Source organism: Canis lupus, chromosome 5, assembly GCF_048164855.1.
Source record: "Canis lupus baileyi chromosome 5, mCanLup2.hap1, whole genome shotgun sequence".
Classification (NCBI taxonomy): Eukaryota; Metazoa; Chordata; class Mammalia; order Carnivora; family Canidae; genus Canis; species Canis lupus.
This window is the reverse complement of record NC_132842.1, coordinates 30,355,267-30,370,004: the sequence shown is the minus strand read 5'-3', so window position 1 is coordinate 30,370,004 and position 14,738 is coordinate 30,355,267. Positions and strand designations below refer to the sequence as shown.

The 14,738-nt window shown below is 54.3% G+C and overlaps 1 protein-coding gene across 8 annotated transcripts in view; it reads left to right on the top strand.

The window, feature by feature from the left end:
• PFKFB3 (6-phosphofructo-2-kinase/fructose-2,6-biphosphatase 3) overlaps window positions 1-14,738 on the top strand; it is a 141,375-nt gene that overhangs the window by 35,105 nt on the left and 91,532 nt on the right. For 5 of the 8 annotated variants that reach the window (XR_012031031.1, XR_012031030.1, XM_072825900.1 and 2 more), the window contains exon 1: window positions 12,950-13,161. The exons of the other annotated variants lie outside the window; for them this stretch is intronic. Coding sequence is in view for 3 of the 5 variants with exons in the window: in XM_072825900.1 (XP_072682001.1) it covers window positions 13,086-13,161 (76 nt within the window). In the remaining 2 variants the exon portion in view is untranslated. Of the gene's footprint in view, window positions 1-12,949; window positions 13,162-14,738 lie in introns of those variants that run through there. 8 annotated transcript variants of the gene reach the window in all.

Sequence of the window (14,738 nt, the reverse complement as noted above, 5' to 3'; positions counted from 1 at the left end):
CTGGTTCTCAGTAGGTGAGAATCAAAACCTACTGAGATCCTCCATAGGTTCCCTAGAATTGCTTTTCGTCACAGTAGGTTTGAGTGCCTGGCTCATTCCAGTCTTTACCATAGATCGAATGGCATCACTCCACAACTTCTCCCTCGAACCTGGTGCTTTTAACATCACGAGACAAATTCATGCTTTTAGTTGGCTTTACCGTGTGCTGAAGACCATATTGACGCTGTTTTCAGGCCCAGGGGTGAGCTTCTTGGCCTGAAGGTTGTGTGTTTTCGTGGGAACATGATAGCTGCTCACAAATGTTAGAGGGCAAGCCTCTCTTGCCAGGATGGAGCACAAGCTTGTGTCCCCAGCAGCAGAGTGACAACCAACCCGACGGGGGAAAGTTATGGGAAGAGGTGTTTGGCTCAGTGTGAGAAAGGCTGTCTGGCCAGTAGCACTGTCTAAAAATGGAACAAGCAGCCTGAAGCCACGAGCTTGAGCTGAGGCTGCGCAGGAGGGCTGTCTGAGGGGGGTTTCTAGAAATTCAGGGAGGAAGTGGCCTGAGGGACACCCGAGGTTTGGCTGGAGCAGGATGAGCCGGTTCACTGCTGGGAACACCTCGCACTTGCTGTTCCTCATGTAGATGCTGTTGCAGCCACAGAAGACGCCCAGGGGAGGGTGAGGGGAGCCCGCCGTAGCCTTTCAGCCGTGTCTAAAAGTCTCAAAAATAGTGCTTAGCCGGCAGCTACAAACCAGGGCTCTGCTGTGAAGGAAGATGGGACTGCGATGTAACACATCTTCTACATGTGGACCAAGGGATGCCCAGGTCGCTGGTGAGACACAATTTTTGGGCGTGGCCATGAGGATGTTTCTGGAAGAGATCACGTTTGATTTGAGGGATGGAGTAAAGCAGATGGCTCTCTCCACTGCGGTGGGCATCATCCTATCTGCTGAGGTCCTGAATGGGACGGAAAGGTGGAGGAAGGGTGACATTCCATGTGAGGACATCCACCTTCTCCTGTCTTTGGACAGAGGCGCTCCTAGTTCTTAGGCCTTCAGACTCTGGACTGAAGGACATTGGCTTTCCTGGTTCTCCAACTTGCAGATGGCGTATCGTTGGACTTCTCAGCCTCCATGACCATATGGGCCAAATACTAGACTGTCTCTTCTCATGCATATGTACTTCCAACCTTAAAAAATAAAAATAACCAGGGGCGCCTGGATGGCTCAGTTGGTGAAACAAATGGACTCTTATTTTCAGCTCGGGCCATGATCTCAGGGTGGTGAGATTGAGCCCCGTGTGGGGCTCCATGCTCTGTGCTCAGTGTGGAGTCTGCTTGAGACTCCCTCTCTCTCTCTGCCCCTCCCCTTGCTTACACGCTTGCACATTCTCTCAAATAAATAAAGACATGAAGTCTTAAAAAAAACAAACCAGTTAGTCGACCAGCAAAATGAGTTTATTTGGGAATAGCAGAGGAATTGCAATTTGGGACATGCCCACTCTGGTAAATCACAGGCCAGAGAACAAAGGAGAGGAACATTCTTTTATGGAGAAGAGAGGGGACTTAGAAGGAAGGAGTAGTGTTGACAAAAGTCCAATCCATGGGAGGAGCCTGGGAGTTTGAGGTGCAGGGGCTTCTCATTGGCTGGGCTGTTGCTGGACCAGGAGAAAATCTTCCTTGGTCCCCTTGGGGTAGTCAAGTCAGCCTCCTCCTGCCAGGGAATGTGGAGTCAGCTGCCCCAGGGGGCACGTGCCCAAAAGCTCCCCCTTCTGGCCTTCCTGACTCCATGTCAAAGGTTTCCCTTCACTAATTTTCACCCACCCTCCGCCCCTCCCTCCTCTCTCTCTCTCCTTCTTTCCTCCCTTCCTTCCAGAGCCCTGAGTAACAGGAAGTAACGAAACCTCCCCAATACGTGATCCTTGGCAGGAATGAGAAAGGAGGAGGAACCAGGAAACCCTCCATCCTCTAACGTAGGTGCCGCAACCTGGTGTAGGGTTGGGAGAGAGGCAGATTCTGTGGAAAGCTGAGGGCTCCGTTCGCATAGAGCTTGTGGCCCCGGGTATTGAGTGTACCACATGCCAGGTCCTGTGCTCTGCACTGGGCATAACCATCTGTCAGCGGTGGCCATTGTCCCTGCTCTACAGCGCACCAAGCCACTGTAGCCATGCACGGGAGACCCGCTTGACAGGGGGTGATTCATTCCAAGTCCTCAGACTCCGCTCCTCTGCCTGCCACCACCCATGCTGCTGGTGCCCTGGGCCTCCCGTGGGGAGCTCTGGGCCCACCGTGGCTTTTCCCACCATCTCAAGTCTCTTGAATTTGCTTTTCCCTGCTCTTCCTACCACCCCCCTCTCCTGGGTCTAGTTAACTGCCCTGTTGTAACTCCAACAGGCTTCACATCTTCATGTTTCAGATAGCTTTCTGATCTACGGTCATTGGTTTTTTTAATTTTATTTTTTGCCTTTTTTAATTGAATTGAGATCACATAATATAAAACCGTTTCATTTTTAATTTCATTTTATTCAATTCAGTTAATTGACATATAATGTATTCTTGGTTTCAGAGGTTGAGTTCGGTGATTCATCAGTTGTGTAGAACACCCGGTGCCCAGCACATCATATGCGCTCCTTTGTGCCCATCCCCCGGTTACCCCATCCCCCTAACCCCCTCCCCTCCACCGACCCTCAGTGTGTTTCCTATGATTAAGAGTCTCTTACGGTGTGTCTCCCTCTCTGATTTTGTCTTGTAAAACCAACCATTTTATTTTTTTATTTTTATTTTTTTTGTTTTTATTTTTATTTTTTAAAACCAACCATTTTAAAGTGCACAGTTGAATAGCACTTAGCACGTTCACGGTGTTGTACGACCATCACCTTGGTCAGGCTCCAGAATGTTGTCATCACTCCAAAAGGAAACCCCGTCCCCACGAAGTAGGCCTTCTCCTTTTCCCCCAGTCCCTGGTCGTCACAAATCTGCCTTCTGTTCCTCTAGATTTACCAATTCTGGAGATTTTACATCAGTGGTATCATATGATATGGCTTTCTGTGTCTGGTTTCTTTCACTGAGCATGATTGTATTAGTTTGCTCTGGCTGCCATAACAAAATACTCTAGCCTGCTGAAATTTATTTTCTCATAGTTCTCGAAGCCGGAAGTCCAAGATGAGCTCTGGTTTTCCCTCAGGCCTCTCTCCTTGGCTTGCAGACGACTGCTGCCTTGCCATGTCCTCGTAGGGTCTTTCCTCTGTGTGCACGTGTGCCCGGAGTCTCTTTGTGGGTCAAATGTTCTCGCAGAGAAATTCATCAGGTTGGATTGGGGCCCGTCCTAACCTCATTTAGCGTAATTATGTGTTTCAGGACACTGTGTCCAAACGCAGTGACATGCTGAGGTGCTAGGGGTTAGGGTTCCACATAAGGGTTTTGGGAGAGGACAATTCTGGTCCATCAAAGTGACAGTTCAGGGTTCATCCGTGTTGCAGCATGCTTCAGTACTTTCTTCCTTTTCGTGGCTGAAGAATATTCCATTGTGTGGCTAGACCACATTTTGTTTATCCATTCATATGTTGATGGACATGGGGGCCTTGGGCTATTGTGAATAATGTTGCTACACCCACTGTCTCTTTACACAAAGAGGTTACTGGCCCTGGGGGGCGGATGGGAGAGAGGGCCAGGTAGCAAGTGTACACTGTCCCAGACACTGGTGGTTAAGTGGCCGGGTGCGCATGCAACGTCCAGCCTTCGCTATCAGGGTTAGTTCTGACATCGCTGTCCCCCTGAGGCTGGCACACAGGTGTCTGGCGACAAGCTGTGTTGTTGTGAGCTTGCCACGGGACGGGCGAAGGGGTTGGCCTCTTTCACGGGCTTAATTGCTGTCCAGCTGGTTGCGCACTGCTCTTGGCATCCCTGATCCAAATTGATGGGTGACTGATGGCTGAGTAATCGTTTTCTTACTGATGAAGAAACAGCCTGAACTCTCAAGAACAATAATAATGATAACGCCAGGAGTTGTCTGACTTACCCTCCTTGAACAGACCTGTATACAGTTTATCCAATCACGCACTCTGAAAATCTTGCACCTTCTGAAAGTCCCATGGTCTTTTTCTTAGAAAGGTGAGTTTTCTCCCATTACCTTTTCACCTGTGATTTGGGAGAAAGTGTCATAAGGATCATTGGAGACCCTTAGATAGGAGACATCTGGGGTTGGGGTAGTCGTGGTTTCTCTCTACCCCATAATGAGTCTACCCAGAGATTGTTACACCAGCTTTTCTGGGTCTTAACTACACTCCTGGATGTTTTCTTCAATCTGTGTTTTGTATCTGTGTCAATAAAATATTGTCATTGGGAAGCTACTCTGGCAAGAAGCATAGCCACGAGTGTTCTAGGGCATATCTCCAGGCTTACAATGAAAAGAAGCAAGATGGAGGTGTCAGAAATCACCGGGCCAGTGGAGGGACCAATGTGGCTCGGGTGGCTGTGGTCCACTGGCCGAGTGTCTGGTCCAGTGTCTGGTCCTCAGGTGTTTCTGTTTAGAACTGGGTTTTAGCAGTGCATCCGGAGATAGTCGAGCTTCGGGAGACTGAGTCACAAACCAAACTGCTAAGAGAATGGCATGTAAGTATAGATTGCCCACTTGACACATTTCCAGCTGCTGGTTGGAACAGAACATTCACAGCAGCTCACCCGTGGGTTCTGTGTGAGAGAAGATAAATGATAGTTCTGCGAGAGGAGGTAAGTGGTAGTTCTCTCTGCGAGGGGAGGTAAGTGGTAGTTCTCTCTGCGAGGGGAGGTGAGTGATAATTAGAAGGCTGCTGTGCAGGGTAGAACAGAGAAAGGAGAAAGTGGGTTATTGGCTATTGTCGAAGAGCCAAGGCCGCCCAAGACATCGGGTTCGCAGTGAATTATCCATGAATTTTTTTCTCACTGCAGATGATGACCTTTTTCATCATAGGAGGGCCCCTTGCTGCTTCATAGAGCTCAGTTACGGGTTCCCACATCCAGCTCTTTTGCTGCCCCATCCCTTCCTCTTGTTTTCAAGCCTTCGAGAGGAATTTTCCAGAATAAAGCTTTCTGGTTCGCCCTCCTCTTTCAGTTTTGCAAGGTTAACACTATGGGGTCAGGGGGAGGCGTGCAAGAGAACTCGAGAGCCAAGTTGTTTGAGACTTGTCTCCATGCAGGGGCCTGGATGTCTCCATGCAGGGGCCTGGTCATTCACCCCCTCTTCCTTATAAATCCAGACCAGAGATTCTGGACCTTATGATTACTTCAGGATCCTGGGATCATTGCCTGCCTGTTAGAACCTGTTCTTAACTCAGCAACCAGAGGCCACTCTTTAAACATGTTCTCATTCGGTCAACCCATGGGTGTCTACCGTGGCTGTGCCTGTGTTCTAGGCACCTGGGACGGCTACACCAGTGAACGTGAATGTGTTCCTGAACACGGCCTCCCTGCCCTAGCGGGTCATCTGTGTATTGCTCAGCCTTCTTATCACCCTCTGGTGGCTTCCTACCTTTGTCAGAAAAGGACCCAGCCTTCCTGATGGATCTACAAGGTGCTACTCCATGTAGCACCTCTTTCCCCCTTCCTCCGAAGCCCTGCCTGTCCCACCCACCCTGGCTCCATCCCCAAATCAAGATCCCAGGCCAGAGCCTTTGTTCCTGTTCCCTCTCCTTGGATGGCTCTCCCTCCAGATGTCTGGAAGGGAGATCGGAGGTGTAAAGTACCTCAGTGTGTCATACCGTAACATGTGGAAATGATATTTTGGATTTATGACGTTAACTAAAATATATGAGTGATGCTAGTTTCTCCTGTTTCTTTTTACGACTAGAAAATCTTAAGATTGTAGCTTCTATGGGATGGCGCTGCCTTAGAGCTCATGAAGATGTCAGGCTCTTGACAACCGGGGTGAGGTGACCATTCTGTAAAAATGAATTATTAACAATAGAAATTTGAGGTTTATCTAATCATTTGAATGAGGTTGGAGATGGGGAAATATTTCTTCTTTTCTTCTTTCCCTTTGCTAATAAATCAGGACATCCTAAAACTTTTGTTTTGGGAAGTACACAAAATGCCAAGGCCTCCTCCACCTTTTTTTTTTCTTTTTGAATGCTGATGCATTTTCATTCCACAAAACCATTGTTTCTTTCTAAATTTACCATACTGGCGACCATGAGGCTTTCCTACACCGTTAGGTGGAAGGCTCTCCAGGCGTGCCTGCTGGGTTACAGAGATGTGGGCATCTCCGCGGGGCTGGCTTTGTTTTCATAGGTTAAGTAGCACCTTCCACTGTAGGATCATGTGAGAGTTTTTAGGTCTTAATCTTCCCAGTAGTTTCTGAAGATGATTCTTCATCTTATTTCAAAATCATAGCCAAATTCTAAGTAATTTTGAGTCCGTCGTCAAAGCCACTTGGATTCAAGATTTTGTCGTTGGCATTGTTATCGGGAAGGAAATTGCATGTCCCACTTGGAAGGGGATTGAAATGGGAGAGACTTGAAAGACTACCAGGCTCGTTGAAGATCATGGTCTTTTTTATTCCTTGGCTCATTAGCTATGTGACCACAGAAAAGTAATTTAATAGTTTTGAACCTCAGTTTTGTTAACTGTAAGGAACAAAGGGAGGAGTGAGTGAGTGTGTGTGTGCGCGCACATGCGTGCTAGGGGGACACTATAAAATTCAAAAGTGAATTTGCAGTTCTGGCAAGGACCACATCCTGCTTGTGCTCATCCTCCCTGGTACAGTGGCTCTCAGCGGGTACTTGTTGCATATGGCAAGAAATGAGAGATGTTGACTTTGTTCGATGTGTCTTCTTAGACAAACACCGAAGAAGCATGAGATGACTAGGACATGAAATTGCCAGCTGGCTTCCCCCCTTGAGGTGCAAACGTTTCTTACTGTCCCAAACGGATCTACCCATAGCCTCCCTTTACCTACCGCCTCTCTGTTTCCTGCTTTGATTCCCATACATGTACATTCCCCACTCCAGTCTTCAGTTACAAGGCCTTGGGCGTAGGAGCTTTTTCTTTGTGATACTCAGCATGAGGCTGGGCACAGAACACCATGATGATAGCTAGTTGCCCGCCCACTTGTCTTCCCTGGCTGGACCCCAGATCATTGAGATCCTGGTGTGGCTTGTTCTTTGCAGCGTCTGACACACAGTCGCTGCTGTGAGTGTCTAATAAATGTGAGCATTTAATGAATAGACACCAGAAGATTGGGCAGTGAGCTTCTCAAGTAGTTTCCCATCCTTGCACGCCTTTCCACTCCAGGAAAGACAGGGGATCAGCGTGAACCTCTTGGAGCCACTGAACTCTGGAGTCAGCTGAACTCTGCATGACTGTCTTTTTCAAATTTTCAGCATGCACACTGGGGACAAACTACAGACCCATTGGTATTCTCCCAAAAGTCTATGCAATGCCCAGAAATAGAATCATTTCCCCCTAAATTAAAACACAGCTTGAGCTTGATTCTGCTTTTCCACAGGTACAGGATTCATGCAAATTCTGTTTGTATATGTGTGTCATTTGCAAGAAGCAGAGATGTTAGGTGCATATGCAAATCACTGCAGAGTTGTTGACTACCTTTCTGGCAATTCCCTTCTCCCTCAATGCCTGGATCTGCACAATCTGCACCAGTTCATGTTGGCGCTAGTAGTCCAAATAGACATTGGCTCAGAGGCCCTGTACTCTCACCTATTTTAGATTTTTTTGTTTCTTAAAGCTTTTTATTTTGAAATACCAGAAGTTACAAAATAGTTCATAGAGTCCCGTGAACCCTTCACCCAGCTTCCTCTGTTGGCAACATCTTACATGACAGCAAAATATCAAAACCGGGAAATGAATGTTACATTGCTACGATATTGTTACCCAGACTGTGGGATATTTGGTTTTTAAAAAGCACCAATATTCTGAAGTTGTAAAATAGTGTTTTTATTTTATTTTTATTTTTTTTTAATAGTGTTTTTAAAACGCAAATGATTTATGTCTTGGTATTGGGTGAGGAGGTTGACAGGAGCGAAAGATACTCTGAAAGCAGTAGCCAGGCTTGATGCTGGATAAGAAACAAGGTCAGGCAGTTTTAAGAGCCTGGTCCCAAGCTCAGGGGCACCCTAAAGAAAGGAAAGGCCTGGAGAAAGTGGAGAAACAGAGCCCGGGTGGAGGGAGATGGAAACTTGCTGTTGGGTTTGGTGGGACTGCATGGTGTGCTTTTTGCCATGTTGGGCTGTTGTCACAGCCTCATAATGAGACGTGTGAGTCCACTTGATCGGAGACAAGCTTATGCCACCGGCAGAAACATAGCAATTTTTCAAATAGACTTTATTTTTGGAGCAGTTTTAGGTCCGCAGCAAAAGTGAGAGGAACGTGGAGCTGCCGTATATCCCCGCCCCGCACAGGTCTGGCACCCCGCATTAGCAGCATCTCCCACCAGAGTGGGGCGTTGTGGCTGAGGATGAACTCCCGCTGACACAGCATCATCACCCAGAGTCCATAGTTGACCTCGGGGCTCACTCTTGGTGTCGTGCATGCTAGGAGTTTGGACACACGTGTAATGACGTGCACCCTCCATTACAGCCTCTGACACGGCGGTTGCACTGCCCTACATAACCCCGTGTTTCTCCCATTAACCATCCCCTCCCACAACCCTCGGCAAACCATCGATCACTTTTTTTTAAAGATTTTTATTTATTCATGAGAGACACAGAGAGAGGGAGGCAGAGACATAGAGGGAGAAGCGGGCTCCATGCAGGGAGCCCGATGCGGGACTCAATCCCGGGTCTCCAGGATCACGCCCTGAGCCAAAGGCAGATACCCAACCTCTGAGCCACCCAGGCGTCCCTGATCATTTTACTGTCTCTGTGGTTGTGCCTTTTCCAGCGTGTCGTAGACTTGCAGTCAGACAGTAATAATATGCACATTATCGTCTCCATGTCTTTTCTTGGCTTGATGGCTCATTTCCTTTCAGTGCTGAATGCTATCCCACTGTCTGGACAGACCCCACTTTATTTATCCGCTCACCTCCCGAAGCACATCTTGGCTGCTTGCATTCTTTGGCGATGATGAATGGAGCTGCCACCAAGCTCCATGTGCAGGTTTTGAGTTGGGTTTTCAACCCACCGATGTGGACTTGGGTGGGCACCTGTGTCTGCGAAACCATTCGTGCATGAGTGAGGAACATACAAAAAAAAAAAAAAAAAAAAAACAACTCACCCTCTCTCTTGTTTTTGGATGGATGGTGAGGTAAGGGTTTATTTCAGTCTTTTATTTGGTGTCTTGCCTCGCTCTCTCAGACTCGGGATTGTTAAGGGAGCAAATGATGACACTTTGTGTCTAATTAACAACTTCTGATGGCTCCCAGCCTGCCACAGCTTGTTCTGTCATTCTCCCGCCGGAGAGGAGGTGGGTATCGCATGGTTTCAGGGTTTCAGTCTGGCTCGCTGGCACGAGATCTTGGAAGTGGGGTTTGCTTTTTTGCTGCTGTGTAGCCCCGCCGGGGAGCAGGGGTAAGGGTTCGATGACACTGGCCAACAGGGGGTAGAAGAGGGTGCCACTCTTCCACCACCTTTCTCTGAGTCTCTACCTTATTCAAGAATTCTCTATAAGCACCTCCACCAGGCATGACTGTGCAAGGTCTTTCTGTGCCCTTTTCTGTCCAACAGCTCAGCTGTTCTGGGCGAGAAGGCCCAAACCACAGACTCTACTCAGCACCCTGAGGTTGCCGTGCCCATCACATGGCCCCTTGGGAACTATCGGATGCCTGTGTCAAGTCGGGGAAAAGAAGTTAATAACTGGCGGTCCTGACCTTTGCCCTAGTTCCTTAACCTCTCTCTCTAAACTTCCTCTTACTCAATTAAAACAAAGGGCTGACTAGTCTGGAGGAGTCTGGTAGCCTTAGGTGCACCGAGGATCATGGAATCTCCCCTGGTGCGCGGAGCCGTCCTGTCTGTAAAACATCACCGTTGGACAGATTTGTGTATCCCCTGCAGCCTTTTCCAAAGGACTGCGTGCCTTCTTGCCAGCTTGGGGACAGGGGAGTTGGCCGGAGATGGAGCTATTAACAGAGCGGGGTTGGGGGGGCGGGGGGTAGGACGATGTCTAAATCCATAAAGTCTGAACTCGCACATTCTTGGAATTCGGTTACAGTGGGGTTGTTTTTAAACTGTTTTGCAGTGAGGCAATCTTACCCTCCTAAGGACGCTACCCTAATGTACTTGAGGGTTGCAATTGCCACATGGGTTTTAGCTGTCCCCTTGTCTTGTGGTCACGTGTGGATTCCTCCCTGAACCCCACCAGTTCCCACATTGTTTGTACTCCCATATCAGAAGCTAGGGGGATTATGTGAACTTCCGTTTGCCTGTCCCCCTGTCAGGTGCAGGAGATGATGGGGGAAGAATTTGGTCTTTGATCCATGGCCCAGGACACACACGAGCCTGAGGCATTTATGGACACACAGGTAGGGCGAGGGGTCTGGTGGCGAGTGCCCGTGCTTGCTGGGGAACTTCAGGTGCCTCCTGCCCTCAGAAGCGGCCCCTGCCAGACACATTATCTAGGTCAGGACACTAAAGATTGGCCGCCGCTAGCGAGGACCCCACTGCCCCTGAGCTGGCCCCCACAGCTGTTTGCAAGCTTAGAGGTTGGAAGAATGCCACCTCGTCCCTGCGCCCTGCCTGTCTGTCCAAAAACGCCGATGGCAAGGTAGCAGGCACGCGAGCAGGCACACTGATTCTTCTCGGAGAGGCAAGCGTGCAAGCGTGTAGGGGTGCAGCCGGCCTCACGTGCACGACGGCCCCCCCCTTCCCTGACCCCAGTCAACGCCCAGCCAGCAGCTCTCCCGGGGGGCTCCAGCGCCCGCTTGCTGCTGTTTTTCTCTTTGGATCAGCCCACTCTTGTTTCAGGAGTGGAGTGGGACTCTCCCTGGGGCGTTATAGGGTGTCATCTCTGGCATTTGCTCCCACTGCAGAAAAACAAGTCCATTGCAATGCACTCGGGTTTCTGAACAGCTGCCCGAGCGCCGAAACCAGACAGTCAGCAAAGCTGTCAGAGAGAGAGCAGGGACTCCGGGGAGGGCCGCGGGGGGGCGGGGGGGGGTTGCAGTCGGGATGCCCGGGGCGGGGGGGGGGGGGGGGGCGCCCGCGGCCCCTGGGCCGGCTGGGGTGCGGGGAAGGGGGAAGGGGGAAGGGGGAAGGCCCTGGGGGGGGGGCGGGGGCGCCCGGAGTGAGGGTCGGGCTGGGGTGCAGGGAAGGGAGGGAGGCCCGGGAGGGAGGCCCGGGAGGGGCGGGGCGGAGCAGCTGCTCCCGCCGCCAGGGAGCGGGCGCGGTCCAGCCGAGCCATGCGGGACGTGAGCGACGTGTGGCAGGCTCTGCGCGCTGTTCTGCTGCAGAGTGGATTCCAGGAGCGCCGCCTTCTTCCTTCCAGGCGCACTGGAGTCGCGGAGGGAGCCCCGTGCACCTCTGCAGGGCAGCGCAGCCCCTCGGTGCCGTCCCCTTGCCTAAGGGCCAGTGTGCGGGCGGCAGTCCCCGCTCTAAACACCCGGATCTTCCCGGGGGCGGGGGGGGCGGTCACTGGCATGACCACGCGGCTGTCCCGTGTCACGCACGAGCCGATGCAAAACCCCAAGGGCCGTGGAGGCCGGAGACACACAAACCCAAAACACGGCGAGGAGGAGGTGCGAGCTGTGCAGGGTGAACGTCCTGAATTTTAGGGGTTTGCATAATCCAGGGGCCACCTCCCAATAGTTATTCCAGGGTTTTGTAGTCAAGGGGACGCATTGCAGGCTCTAGTTTGACTCACTCTTCTGCTCGGAGTTGACAGTACCGTGAATATTGTAAAAGGTGACAGCGAAGACCAAGGTGCCTGGCCCGTTGCATTCTGCACCCCCTCCCCCCCACCCCCACCCCGCTCCAGCTTTCCAGTCTGGGTCTGGTGCCCAGACCCCCGGGGCGGGGGAGGGGGGCTGGTTCCAGGTCTCGGGGCTGCTTGTGGGGGGAACGGTGCTCAGCACAAGTCAAGGTTTCTAAGGGATTTAGGAAGGCGGGCGGGGTGAGGATGAAGGACCAGGGAAGCCCCCTCCCCGGGTGGGGGGGGGTGCAGGGGTCGTGGCGGGTGAGACTCAACACGCATGATTATCAAGGAGCAGCTTTGGCAAGCGGGGTGACCCGGAGACCTGTGCCACACAGGCGCTCTGGACATCCTCCTCGGGCTCTCCCTAAGGTAGCAGAGACCCCCCCACCCCCGAACCCCCCAACCCCTCTTCCATCTGTAGCCCTGGGCCCGAGTCTTCAACTTCACCGCGCCTGACCTGGATCGCGCGTTAAGAATGTCGAGTGTTGGGGTCCCCGTCCCAGAGAGGCCGGGTCAGCAGGATGCATTTTAACCAGCATCCCAGGCGACGGGGCCGCCAGGGCCCTTCCGCGCACCACATGGACGGCGCCGCTGCGTCCCTGCCAGCGCTGCTGCGGGGATGCTCCTGGGCAGCCGCGCCAGGCATCTTTAGGGGACGTAGGAGGGGCAGGCTCAGAGTGGGGCTCCTCGCCCGAGCCGAGTGTCGTGCGTCCGCCCCGGGACCGCAGGAGCCCACCTGCAGGGGGCGCCCGCAGGCCGCCGGCGGGCCTGCCCACCCCCCACGTGAAAGAGGGCTGGAACCCGAAGAATGCGGCCCCGCCCCGAGGCTGACGTGCGGAGCTGCCGGCCCCGACTCTTAAAAAGCCCGGGCTCAGCGCGCGGAGTCCTAGCAGAGCTGGAGAGGCGGCGAGCGGGTGCGCGGGCGCCGGAGCGGAGCGGGCACCCGGCGACCGCGGCTGTCAGCGCGCTCCGAGCATCCCGGGCTCCCGCGTAGACGCGCCCGGCCCCGCGGCGGCCGCGGGTGCAGCCCCAGCCCCAGCCCCGGCCCCGGCCCCCGCCCCGGCCCCGGCGCGGCGCGCGTGGAGCCTCACGCCCCGGGCGAGCGTTCGTCATTTAGCACAAAGCACGTTTCCAAAAAGCGGCGCACGGGAGAGCTCCCGCGCACCCCCACCCCCTTCCCCTTTGTTTCGGGGGTCGGCAGGCCGCGCTCCTCCCCACGCCGGACTTCTTCGCGGGGGGGCGCAGGGCCGCCGAGTGCAGGCTGTGAAGATGCCCTTGGAGCTGACGCAGAGCCGAGTGCAGAAGATCTGGATCCCCGTCGACCACCGCCCCTCGCTGCCCAGATGTGAGTGCGGGTCCGCGCGGGGCCGGGCTGCCGGGGGCGGCGCGCCGCGTGCACGGCCGGGCCATTGTGTGGCGGGCGCCGGCGCCGGCGGGGCGCGGGGCTGCGGGCTCCGGGCTCGGGCGCCGCCCTCCTCGGCGGTCCCCGCGGGCTGGGCCGGGCGCTCGCCGCTCCTCCCCGCTCCTCCCCGCGGGCGGCCGGCCGGGCTGGGGCGGGCGCTGCGCCTCCTGCGGCCGGCGTCGGGGGCGCTGTGGCCCGGCCCGCGGGGCGCGGCGGGGCTCGGCTCGGCTCGGCTGCGCTCGGCTGGCGGGGCTCGGCTCGGCTCGGCTCGGCTCGGCTCGGCTCGGCTCGGCTCGGCTCGGCGGGGCTCGGCTCGGCTCGGCTCGGCTCGGCTCGGCTGCGCTCGGCTGGCGGGGCTCGACTCGGCTCGGCTGGCTGAGCTGGGCTGGGCTCGGCTTTGCTCCGCTCCGCTTGGCTCGGCTGGGCTCGGCTCGGCTCGACTCGGCTCGGCTGGCGGGGCTCGGCTCGACTCGGCTGGGCTCGGCTCGGCTGGGCTCGGCGCGGCTCGGCTCGGCTCGGCTCGGCCGGCGTGGGGAGCGCACAGGCGCCGGGACAGTCGGAACGCGGGGGCCCCGCGTGCGGGAGCCTCTGCTGCGGGGACGCGGGGCCCCGGGGCGCCCAGTCCCCCGGGAGCCGCGGCGGGTGCCCCCCACCCAGCCTCTCCCTCCCGGCCCCCTACCTCGGTTTCCGCCGCCTCTCCCTCCCGCTGCCCATGCATCTGTCCCTTCTCTGGATTTCCATCTCCAGTTTCTCTCTTCTTTCTGGGGGTTTGAAATCTCCACTCGTCTTTATTATTATTTTTTAAAGATTTTATTTATTTATCATGAGACACAGAGAAAGGCAGAGACACAAGCAGAGGGAGAGCAGGCTCCCTGCAGGGAGCACAGTGTGGGACTCTATCCCGGGTCTCCTGGGTCACGCTCTGGGCCCAAGGCAGGCACTGCACCGCTGAGCCCCGGGCTGCCCAGCCCTCTTTATATTGCTGTCGGCTCCCTCCTTTGCCTCCCTGTCGCCTCGCTCCCTCCTTCTCCCTTGGTGCATTTTCTTTCTCCTTCCCGTGCCCCCTTCTCTGGGCCTCCACCATCAGTTTCTATGTTGGGGGTGACAAGAGAGCGGCCGGGAACCAGGCCTCTGCTCCTGGGTTTGGAGAGGGTCCGCACATCAGTGACCACACAGTTGGCAGCATTTCTCACTTGCGTGCATGAGCACACCCACACACGCACCCCCCCCCCCCCCACACACACACACACTCCACTGTGCTTGGATTTTGCTGGCAGTTCACCTTCCTGCCCTGTCATCAGCCATAAATGCTTTGGAAAAGTTTACCTTTAACTTGGGCTCTTCCCTAGCCGCGGAGAGAGGCCCCTAGTAAGAGTGGTCCCAGTGGTTTGAAGGCAACACCTGCTGTCCAGGTAACCCACCCAGGAGCCTAAGGGGCCGAATGGGGCCAGTGGAATGCTGGGTGTTGGGCTTCAGGTGGGGTCAGGTTACCTGAGACTACACAGGGAATCCTGGGTAGC